The sequence below is a fragment of the Lissotriton helveticus genome, chromosome 1_1 (genome assembly GCF_964261635.1).
Source record: "Lissotriton helveticus chromosome 1_1, aLisHel1.1, whole genome shotgun sequence".
NCBI classification, from domain to species: domain Eukaryota; kingdom Metazoa; phylum Chordata; class Amphibia; order Caudata; family Salamandridae; genus Lissotriton; species Lissotriton helveticus.
The window spans coordinates 1,241,735,093-1,241,747,759 of record NC_136057.1 but is presented as its reverse complement, the minus strand read 5'-3'; the positions used below and the strand labels follow the sequence as shown (position 1 = coordinate 1,241,747,759).

At 49.6% G+C, this 12,667-nt stretch overlaps 1 protein-coding gene across 2 annotated transcripts in view; it reads left to right on the top strand.

Moving 5' to 3' along the window:
* The window catches only part of GTSE1 (G2 and S-phase expressed 1), a 354,076-nt gene that overhangs the window by 277,506 nt on the left and 63,903 nt on the right, over positions 1–12,667 (top strand). For both annotated transcript variants that reach the window (XM_078679841.1, XM_078679849.1), the window contains one exon: positions 7,692–7,860. In XM_078679841.1, the coding sequence (XP_078535967.1) occupies positions 7,692–7,860 (169 nt within the window). The remainder of the gene's footprint in view (positions 1–7,691; positions 7,861–12,667) is intronic.

Sequence of the window (12,667 nt, the reverse complement as noted above, 5' to 3'; positions counted from 1 at the left end):
GGCAGGGGATACATGTATACCCTTACCTGGACGACTGGCTGGTGAAAGCAAACTCATACCAGAAATGCAAGCTGCACGCACATACAGTGACCAGCACGCTCATAAACCTGGGGTTCTCCATCCATTGGAAGAAATCATCAATGGAGCCGGAACAAGTGAAGATCTTCCTGGGAGCACAGATCAACACCTTACAGGGCAAGGTGTTCCCCAGCGAGAAGAGGGCGAGGGCGCTGGTGAAGGAAACTCGCCTCTACCGGAAGGGACAAGCTCGGACAGTGAGGACGGCGAGCAAGATCATGGGGATGATGGCATCATGCATCCACCTGGTACCGAATGTACGACTCCACATGAGACCCATTCAAGAATGGCTACAGGAGCAATGGTCACAAGCTACAGGCAGTTGGGAGGATCTAGTGGTTGTAACGCACGCAGTGCAGAAGGAGATGACATGGTGGACCATGGAGAACATAGCAAGGGGAAAGCCTCTAACGCCCCCAACGCCAACAGTGACCATCACCACAGACGCATCCCTGAAGGGATGGGGCGCTCACATGGAGGAGCTCAAGGTGAGGGGACTGTGGACACCGACGGATGCCACAAAGCACATCAATTACTTAGAATTGAAGACAATCTTCCTTGCACTGAAGGCCTTTCAAACAAGACTGTACAAGCACAAGGTATTGATACAAACAGACAACACCACTGCGATGTTCTACATCAACAAGCAGGGGGACACACAGTCCGCACCGCTTTCAACGCTGGCGCAGGAGATATGGAGATGGGCCATCCCTCTCAAGATAGACCTGCTAGCCATACACCTACCAGGGAAGGACAACATACAAGCCGATTGGCTCAGCAGGCAGACATCGGCATCCCACGAGTGGGAGCTCAATGCTCAGGAGACAAGATACCTGTTCGACAGGTGGGGGACACCATCGGTGGACCTGTTTGCCACACGCCAGAATGCAAAATGCCAAAACTTCGCATCCAGGCAGCCCGAGGAGGGGACACTGGGGAATGCCCTATGGATAGATTGGTCAAGGACATTTGCCTACGCCTTTCCCCCGATACCACTGATGCACAGAGTACTGAGCAAATGCAGAGCGAGCAACATGACACTGATACTGGTCGCACCGCAGTGGGCGAGGCAGACCTGGTACTCGCAGATCATGGAGATGACACAGTGTGCACCCCACAGATTCAGCAGGAGGAAAGATCTACTGTCCATGCAGAACGGAGAGGTACTGCATCCAGAGCCAGAGAGCATGAGCCTAGTAGCGTGGCTCCTGAGGACATAGAGTTCGCACATTTGAGACTACCAGAAAGCACCCTGAGGGTACTTCGGGAGGCACGAAGGCCCAGCACTCGAAAGTGCTACGTTGCGAAATGGAAAAGATTCACAATATGGTGCAGACAGGAAAGACTCCACAATAAGATGAAGAGGGACTCCACAGTGCTAAGGTACCTGACGCACTTACTGGAGAAGAACCTTAGCTCATCCTCGTTAAGAGTTCACTTGGCAGCGATAGTAGCCTACACAAGGGGAGAAACGTGCAGGAGCTTCTTCACATCACAGGTGGTGAAGAGATTCCTAGAAGGAGCGAAAAGGATCGCACCACCCAAGCGGGTGCCGCCACCTGCATGGAACTTGAACACAGTCCTAACGGAACTCATGAAAGAGCCCTTTGAACCACTTCACAGGGCCTCCCTAAAGATGCTAACTATGAAAACAGCCTTCCTGGTTGCGATAACGTCCTTACGCAGAGTAAGCGAGCTTCAAGCGCTGACGCTACAAGAACCATACATACAAATACACAACGATAGAGTTGTGATGAGGACTGACCCACACTTCATGCCGAAGGTGGTATCCAATTTTCACATGAACCAGTCGATACAGATACCGAGTTTTTTCCAAAAACCCACAACCAGCGCAGAGAGAGCTCTGCACACCCTGGACGCCAGAAGGGCAGTCATGCACTACATTGAAAGGACAAAGGGGCACAGGAAAACGAAACAGTTTTTTGTGTCCTTCGCAAACAGCTTCATGGGCAAAGCAGTAACCAAAAGGACCATTGCACGATGGATCGCACAAACAATCCAACTCTGCCACAAACGGGCAGGACAGGAACTGGCTGAGGGGACGCGTGCCCACTCCACCAGGAAGAAGGGCGCTACAATAGCCTTCCTGGCTAACACACCCATAGAGGACATATGCCTGGCGGCAACATGGGCTTCGGTGCACACGTTCACGAAGCACTACTGTGTGGACATACAAATGAACAAGGAAGCTCAAGTGGGACAGAAGGTGCTACGGCACATATTCAACACCCAACGCTCATCTTCCACCCAGCCGCCACAGAGATGAGAAACCGCTACAAAATCTATGCACAGCATAGTGAATCCAGAAAGATTCACGCTGCAAAATGAATAGTTTTCTTACCTGTCGGTGTAGTTTTGCAGCTTGAAGATCTTTCTGGATTCACTAGCGAACCCACCCACCTCCGCCAGAAAGATGAGGCTGGAGAGAGAAGAGGTGGTTAACTAAAGAATAGACTTTGAAAGTACAAAGCGGTAAATACAAACTAAGATGAACATTGCCATTACTTCGGAAACGAAAGAAACACGGAAAAAAAGAACCCGAAGATGGCGCCCAAGAGTGGGAGCTTCCGCAGGAAGCATGCCGACGTCACCGGAAATACACCCAAAGGGGGTGCGACGCCGACGCCCACCTGGGCAAAGAAAAAAAAAAAAAAAAAACAAAGAAAAGACTACGAATCCGGACCCAACCACAAGACCGCGGAATAATGCACAGCATAGTGAATCCAGAAAGATCTTCAAGCTGCAAAACTACACCGACAGGTAAGAAAACTATTCGATATATATATATATATATATATATATATATATATATATATATATATATATATATATATATATATATATATATATATATATATATATATATATATATATATATATATATATATATATATATATATATATATATATATATATATATATATATATATATATATATATATATATATATATATATATATATATATAAAAATTTTAATGGTTTCCTGAACAAAATCCATCTGGATCTGGTATTTGACATAGATACATTTTTAAATGCCTGTCTAGTATCTTAAGTTTTGATTGGCTATTTAAGATTAATGACTTGTACATTTGTGATGCAAAGTATATGCAGCTACTGAAAAAAGAGCTCCATCAATTATTTGGAGGAAAACAACTTTCCTGTATAAATGCTGGAATAGAATTGGTGGAATGCTACTGCCACTTTCACAAAACTTGTCATCAAAGTTCAACAGGACGGGTCGTCTATATTCAGGGTTTCTGCTTTCAATCATCTTTAGACGGCCACGCATAGAATTTCCTTTCATTATATACCTGTGTCACTGATGATCTGCTCCTGCTCATAGAAAGTTCATATAGGTGACTGGGCATCTCTGAAATGTTTAGAAACAATTGTTACGTAGTCTAGATAATAGCGTAGTTGTAGTTTGTCTGAGTTTCCGATTTTCCACAGCTTCCCAAGCAATGTATTACTTTTAAGCATATACTTAAAGCAATCCCATGCAGTTTGTGGATGTGTACCATTCATACTGCCCTCAAATATATATATATATATATATATATATATATATATATATATATATATATATGTGTGTGTGTGTGTATATATATATATATATATATATATATATATATATGTGTGTGTGTATATATATATATATATATATATATATATATATATATATATGTGTTTATATATATATATATATATATATATATATATATATATATGTGTTTATATATATATATATGTGTGTTTATATATATATATATGTTTATATATATATGTTTATATATTTCTTTTTAAATAATGAAATTGATCTGTTCAGTAATGGACCTTTCTAATGCCAACGACTTCTGGTGGTTTTAGCTGATAGCACCGTAACCAAGTTAACATCCATTATGACAATCCTATGATTTGAACATTTCGGACTTGATATTATTTTCATACTTGTATATCTAAAGTTATCATGAAAAAGCTATAATCGAGCCTCAGTGGAAAATTGCCCTTCTAGCTGCAAGGGAATATTTAAGTTCCGAGGTAAGCTGCTTCTGGAATCTCGACGCAATCGGGCCCAGAGCGCCAAGTGGAGGACCAGCACTGCATGGGAGCCATATCTGCGGCTAATCTGAATCTGGGAACAGTTCATCTCACGCTTCTGCTCATTTCCAGTCCATTGCCCTGCTGTTAATGCTCGATTGATCAACAGCCGCTGATACAGTTTTTGTGTTCTACCTACTACCAAATGCATAATTGCAAACTGTCTTGCAGCTGTCTGAGCAAGGGGCAGTGCCACGTTTTAAGAGTGCACAGTTTATTTTTATGATTAAGCGCAGTGCAGAAGGCACTCTGCATGGCAATAGGGAGCTTAGAATCTGTATACAAAACCAGGCTTGAAATTTGAAGGAAAGGAGGGGAAGAATAGAACTAAAACAAGCATTGAAAATGCAATAGGTCTCGCAATAACGCGAGTCTGAACTATTAGCATTGTAAATAATTATGCCCTTTATTTTTGCGTTCTGGTTTTTGGAACATAAATAAAAGGCTTTGCCATTTACAAGGCCTATAGCTTAAATTTGCGTTAAAACGAGACCTATTGCATTGCAATGGTGGTGGTGCTGCTGAGTTTTCTCTGAATCTGCACCCACAATCTGCACCCACAATCTGCACCCACAATGTGTGAGTGGCGTTGCGTGTGTGAGTGGCGTTGCGTGTGTGAGTGGCGTTGCCTGTGTGAGTGGCGTTGCGTGTGTGAGTGGCGTTGCGTGTGTGAGTGGCGTTGCCTGTGTGAGTGGCGTTGCCTGTGTGAGTGGCGTTGCCTGTGTGAGTGGCGTTGCCTGTGTGAGTGGCGTTGCCTGTGTGAGTGGCGTTGCCTGTGTGAGTGGCGTTGCCTGTGTGAGTGGCGTTGCCTGTGCGAGTGGCGTTGCCTGTGCGAGTGGCGTTGCGTGTGCGAGTGGCGTTGCGTGTGTGAGTGGCGTGGCGTTGCGCGTGCGGCGTTGCGCGTGCGGCGTTGCGCGTGCGGCGTTGCGCGAGTGGCGTTGCGCGTGCGAGTGGCGTTGCGCGTGCGAGTGGCGTTGCGCGTGCGAGTGGCGTTGCGCGTGCGAGTGGCGTTGCGTGGGTGAGTGGCGTTGCGTGGGTGAGTGTGGTGTTGCGTGGGTGAGTGTGGTGTTGCGTGGATGATAGTGGGCTTGCGTGGGTGTGAGTGGCGTTGCGTGTGTGAGTGGCGTGTGTGTGTGTGATTTGCGCGTGCGGCGTTGCGCGTGCGAGTGGCGTTGCGAGTGGCGTTGCGAGTGGCGTTGCGAGTGGCGTTGCGAGTGGCGTTGTGAGTGGCGTTGCGCGTGCGAGTGGCGTTGCGCGTGCGAGTGGCGTTGCGCGGGTGAGTGGCGTTGCGCGGGTGAGTGGCGTTGCGCGGGTGAGTGGGGTTGCTTGGATGAGTGGCGTTGCGTGTGTGAGTGGTGTTGCTTGGGTGAGTGGCGTTGCGTGGGTGAGTGTGGTGTTGCGTGGATGATAGTGGGCTTGCGTGGGTGTGAGTGGCGTTGCGTGTCTGTAAGTGTTGCTGTGTGGGTGAAAGTGGCACAGAGCCTTTGATGTGGCCTGGCGCAGGAGAAATGCTGCTGCTGCTAATTAAATACAAGAGCGGCCGGGAAGCGGCCAGTAAACACAAGTGCGGCCGGCCACATAATTAGGGGAGGAGAAGCCGCACAGCACACGCTGGGAGAAGCCCTTTGATGTGCTGTGCGGCCGCGATGCGTGCTCTGTGCTGGGGTAGGGCCATTAGCCTGAACTCGCGGCAAGATCAAACGAAGGGTGGGAGGGACATTGAGGAACAGGAACAGATGGCCATGAAAGTGTATGGGCCAAAAGCGCGTGCCTGTACGTGCACTCGAAGAAAACGCCACGAAAAAAAGAGGTGGTTTGACAATCCGTTCGAGCACTTGAATTCTCGACATTTCCCATTCCTTCGGAATGGTAAAGGACGAGACCTAAAAATACCATTAGGAAACAGGATGTCGCAAATAAGGTAGATATAGAGCACTCTGTCTGAGGCAATAAAGCCAGACAAAGGACATTGTAAAGAAAAAGGTAGACAATTAAATCCTGGTGTACCCATTGTTCAACACCGAAACCATACAGCCAGATCAGTGCTTGACAGCAAGTCCGAAACTGACAAAAATAGTTGAACTTTGCGTACCTCGCAGCAAGAACTATGCTAGCCCAGTGAAGGGTGCAAGAGGCTTACTAAAAGACCTACAGTAGAATATATCTTTAACCATAGCAAGGGTGGGGATAAACTCAAATCAAGCTGTGTAGACCCAGAAATGGGCCTACTCGTCCAGATTTTACCACTTCCAGTTTGGAAGCATCACTGGCATCACAGTCAGACAGCATAATAAAAGGAATCCCCGAAATCGTGAGCCATTTATTACAAGAGCCTGAAAACTGCTCAGGCAATGCACATTTAAAAATGTGGAATTCTTTAGGTAGCCATAGAAAATCAAATGAAAATTGCACCAGCAAACTCATTCTATAACATCCAAGACCCCTGAAAAAATGGAAGGGTTTGCTTGATCCCCTGAGTAACCATTTTCAAGCAGCAGACTTGGTGCTTCGAAATCCATCAACTGCTCAGCATAACAAGAACATTCCAAATCAAATGCACTGCCCCGAACGCTCAGCAGCACAATCCAACAAGGTCCTCTAGGAGCTATTAAAATAATCACAATTCCCTTTAAATTACACGTGTTGAATTATTTGGCTCTCCTTCCCCTGCCCCCAGATACCACCCCCCAAAAATATGTGATCTAGGCGGTCCATCCAGAGCAGCCCTGGCATGAACTGTCATTATCGAGAGTTGTTCATTTCCACCTCTACACAACACAGTAGCAGTTTTCTGTATTGCTTTGAAGTTCAGATTTAGACATTTCTTAGGGTGCGGCCCTCCACTTCTAGTAGGGATTCAGTGGGGGTCCACTGAAATTAAAAGGTTGAAAACCTCTGCTGTAGTGAAATAAATGAAGCGGTTATCAGTATATAATTGCACGTCTGAGGAGGCATCGCCATGACTAGGATATTCATAGGTGCTGAGATTGACTGCATAACTTTGTATACCTTGACTTGGCCAAAATTACTGATTGCAAATTACTCAAAATGCCAGAGCTGACTTACTAATTAGCTGAAAGCCATGAGAACCTGAGGGATTTTTTTCTTTTATTCTTTATTCTTTGCTCTCTATTTCTCTATCTTAAGTAGTCTCATCATTATTGTTTTGTTCCCAATGCCTCCAGACTAGTTGTGTGTGACAAGAGTACACACTCAAGGTGATAGGAGGGCTTATTTCTGTTCAATCATCCAACAATTTACCTAGATCATTAGTTATCCAGTGTGGCTCTTACAGCTTCATCTACAATCGTCGGTGCGCCCACTGCATGTGTTATTGTTAAAGTGCTGTCCAGGAACTTATAACCTGATCACTGGGCTCCACTGGTACCATCGCCCAGTTCAATAAACTAACAACTCTAATGGGAGCAATATTGAAAATGACAATTTTCGTAATTTGTTTTTGGTGAAATAATGCTAAATCTCCCTCTTTCAGAAATGAGCAGGCAGTGGACTTTCAGTCTCCAGTATCTTGTCATCCAAAATCGCCTTCGTCTGATGTAGAGGTTGCGTCCCCCAAGCTAGTACCACTTACTTTAGCCTTCTCTCCAGACAGAACTGAGACAACTGTTGCAACTCAAACAGACAGTCAGAAAAGTAACGAGGTAAGAACTCTATTTCATTGTTGTGGGAAAAGCTTGTTTGAATGTGGATTGTTGACTAGCCTCCCAAAAATGATGGATTCCAATGTGCAATGAAATTAATATTCTCAAAATGACAGTACCAATCTAAATATTAAAACAATTCTTGTAAATGGTTATCCACGGATACATTTTTATTCGCTGTGAAATTAACACTGTAAAAGATTGATGCACCAATTGGATATATATATATATATATATATATATATATATATATATATATATATATATATATAAATATATATATATAAACGCGTCATGCCGAAATAAGACCTTTGGAGGAAAATAAACCTACCTTCTGAATACTATCCATTGCGTGGTGGTCCGTGTATCTGTGGTGGTGGCGATATACTGGTTTAACAGAGACTGGAAATATATATAGATATATAGATATATATAGATATCTCCTACTGGCGGTCGCCAGTAGGTATATATAGTTAGAATTTTCAAAAATCCCATAGAGAAAAAATCCTATGTCTAATAACTTTGGCGTTTGTGGACGGAATTGGCTGAAATTGTCAGGAAAATGGAACATTTTGTTTCTGAGCAGCCCCTGAAAATTTGGGGGGGGTTCGTCAAGGGGGGGCCGAGAAAAAAGGGGGGTCCCAAAACGCGTTTTTCCCATGTTAATTTCCATAGGGCGGTTGGCCTCACTTTTAGCCCGAACGGCTGAATGGATTTGCATGAAACTTGGCAAAATTGTAGGGACCGGTAGCCCGATGTGCCTTTGCTAGGTCTCAATATATGTGCTCCAGTGGATTTTGAGAAATTAACGTTCAAAAAAATATATATATCAGTAACAGTGCTCCGGGTAGCGCTCCGTTTCGCGTACTTTTCGCGTTACGGAGCTTTGCGAAGCGAAGCTGATTGGCTCTCCGGTGTCTGTAAACATTCCAAACAGTCCGTAGCGGCCGCCATCTTGTCTCTCGGTAGGATCGAGAGACAAGAGGAGGCCAAAGCGAAGGGGCAAATGACCATAAGGGGGCATAGTAGATCCTCCCTGACCCCCTAGGTTTGATGTTAAGGCTTTAAAAAAGCCCCGCGGGGCAAAAAAAAAAAAAAAAAAAAAACGTTTTTTTTTCGTGGGGTGCGCCAGGTACGCGTAACGGAAAGCGGACTGGGGAGCGTACTACAAGGAAACAAGAATGATTGACTTAACTTATTGTATGTTTATAGACTTTTTTTTTTTTTTTTTTCTGCTGAGTGACGTCTCGGCCTATCTCCACGGGATGCAGTCCCTACCATCTCGGCGTTTAAGCCCAGGGGGACCGGTAGTGTGGGAGAGATAACGTCTGTTAACGTTCGATTCGAAGGAAATCAGGAAGTGTTGATAAACATTGTCTGCGCCATCTTGCCTTTTTTCAAATGCCACACTTTTGTCGTGCACGGCAGCCATTTTAGATGCCTTGACCAGACCCACTCTCTGCACGCTGTCGATCCTTAGCATGGCTCCCCACCCTCGCAAGCATCTCCCCCAGGCACTGGTCACCCCCGCTCTCTGTCTTATGCATGGGCAATAAACCTCCCCCCATCTGCGCTGCTCTTCCCTGAGAATCACACCCTGTGCCCGCCCGACACCTCCCTTACGCCCTATTCACTACCGCACCCTCTGACACTCCTCTTCCTCTGTGTCCGATTGTCCAGGCCGGTCCCAGGCTATCACCTAGCCCTGCAGATGTAGTTTATGGCCCCAGCTGTAAAGAATCACCCCTCTTCAAAGGAGTTACAGTAGATCAAGGCCCCCACCCGATGAGATCCGTCACACCACACGCGTTCCTACTATCTGAAAACCATCCTGGTCGCCCCCTCTGCCTACCTACTGCCCGCTGCCTACCTGGTTTCTCTGCCGCTGCCCCAGACGCCGCAGGGCCGCCCTCCAAGCCTCTGCCTCCTGTTTTCCCGCCGCTGCCCCAGACGCCTCAGGGCCGCCCACCAAGCCCGACTTCATTTTTCCCGCCGCTGCCAGCCCGCGGCCCCGCCCCCCCGCCAGCCGATTGGTCGGCCCGCTCCCGCCTCCCCGCAGACCCTCCCTACCGGCTCCCTTCTTAAGGGGACCCAGACCCTTCCAAGGGAGCGACCACTGCGCCTCTGGCCTGGTCGCCCCCTCTGCCTACCTACTGCCCGCTGCCTACCTGGTTTCTCTGCCGCTGCCCCAGACGCCGCAGGGCCGCCCTCCAAGCCTCTGCCTCCTGTTTTCCCGCCGCTGCCCCAGACGCCGCAGGGCCGCCCACCAAGCCCGACTTCATTTTTCCCGCCGCTGCCAGCCCGCGGCCCCGCCCCCCCACCAGCCGATTGGTCGGCCCGCTCCCCGCAGACCCTCCCTACCGGCTCCCTTCTTATGACGCCCCCGGAGCGACCGCGCAGCGGACGCGCGCAGCGGGAGCACCGATTGAGCGCCGAAGGTGCGCCAAAGGTAAGCCCGTCTGCGCCTGTCCGCGCCTGGACCGCGCCCAGTGCCAGGACCCCTGGTTCCCGCAGACACCAGCCCACCCGCCGAACCTACGACGCCGCCACCCTCAACGCACTCAACACCGGCCGTATCCCGGGATGCTACCGAGCCACCCCGAGACGAACGCACGGACCCTTCAGATGCCACGCCTGCAAGTTCACCTGCATCCGGACCTGTCCTGCACCAACACCCACCAAGCCGAACACCAGCAGCAACCAGCTCAAGTGCATCCTCCTCAACACCCGCTCTGTCCACAGACACGCCATCGAACTCTGGAACCTCCTCGACACCACAGCCCCTGACGTCGCCTTCCTCACGGAAACCTGGATGAACGTCTCCTCAGCGCCCGACATCGCCATCGCCATCGCCATCCCAGAGGGTTACAAGATCACCCGAAGAGACCGCGACAACCAGACTGGAGGAGGCCTCGACATCATCTACAGGGACACCATCCGCATCAAGACCAACACCGACGACCCCCTGACAACCGCCGAACACCTGCACTTCCAGATCCACACGGACCCCAAAACCACCCTCAGAGGCACCCTGATCTACCGACCCCTGGGACCACGCACACAATTCAGCGAGGACATCGCCGACTTAATCAGCCCGCATGCCCTCCCCTCCGCCGACTACATCCTCCTGGGGGACATCAACTTCCCACTGGAGAACAACAACGACCGCAACACCATCACCCTGCTCGACAACCTCGCCAACCTCGGTCTCAAGCAGCTGGTGTCCACCCCCACCCACCTCGCCGGACACACACTCGACGCCGTCTTCTCATCCAGCAGAGACATCACCTTCAGCCACACCACCGGACTCCACTGGACGGACCACAGCTGCGTCCACTTCACCTTCAAAAGAACGACGATCCACCACCACCAGCAACAGGTTGCTCGAAGAAGCTGGAACAAGATAACATCTGACCAGCTCGCCGCTTCCCTGAGCCAGCACCCTCCCGCCAGCTCAGCAAACCCCAGCCAGGCCGCCGACAACCTCACGAAGTGGATCAGCAACTGCGCGGACGAACTCGCCCCACTGAGGACCCCGCCCAGCAGACCCGGCAGCAAGAAGGCCCCATGGTTCACCGACTAACTCATGAGCTCCAAGAAGAACTGCCGAGCCCTCGAGAAAGCCTGGAGAAGGGAACCAACTCCGGACAGCATGACCACCCTCAAGCTTGCCACCCGGAAGCACCACCAACTGATCCGCGCCACCAAGAAAACTGCATTCAAGGACCGGCTGGACAACAACGCACACAACTGCAAGGAACTCTTCAACATCGTGAAAGAGCTCTCCAACCCCAATGCCGGAAACAACGACATCACCCCTTCGCAAGACCTCTGCAACTCCCTCGCCTCCTACTTCCACAACAAGATCGCGGACATACACAACAGCTTCAGCACTCAACCGACGCACGCCACGACCGAACCACCGCCCCCCACCACCACCCTCCGCGCCTGGACTCCGATCAGCACCGAAGACACAGTCCGCATGATGAACTCCATCCACTCCGGATCTCCAACCGACCCCTGCCCTCACCACGTCTTCAACAAGGCCGACGCTGTCATCGCACCCCACCTGCGGGACATCATCAACACCTCCTTCGACACCGCCACCTTCCCGGAGAGCTGGAAGCACGCCGAACTCAGCGCCCTACTCAAGAAACCTACAGCGGACCCCACCGAACTCAAGAATTACCGCCCCATCTCGCTCCTCCCGTTTCCAGCCAAAGTCATCGAGAAGACCGTCAACAAACAGCTGGCCGCCTTCCTCGAGACGAATGGATCCCTCGACCCCTCACAGTCTGGCTTCCGAGCCAACCACAGCACCGAGACCGCCCTCATCGCTGCCACCGATGACATCCGAGCCCTGATGGACAACGGAGAAACAGCGGCCCTCATCCTCCTAGACCTCTCCGCGGCATTCGACACTGTCTGCCACCGCACCCTAGTGCAGCGCCTCAGCAACGTCGGAATCCATGAGAAGGCACTGGAATGGATCATCTCCTTCCTCGACGGAAGAACACAGAGTCCGTCTACCACCGTACAAGTCAGAGGCCACCGGAGTCATCTGCGGCGTCCCTCAAGGATCCTCGCTGAGCCCCACCCTCTTCAACGTCTACATGAGCCCCCTCGCGGCCATCGCACGCCAACACAGACTCAACATCATCTCCTACGCTGACGACACCCAGCTGATTCTCTCCCTCACCAACGACCCCGCCACCGCCAGAGCCAACCTTCACGAAGGGATGAAAGACGTTGCCGAGTGGATGACAACCAGCCGCCTGAAACTGAACTCCGACAAGACGGAAGTTCT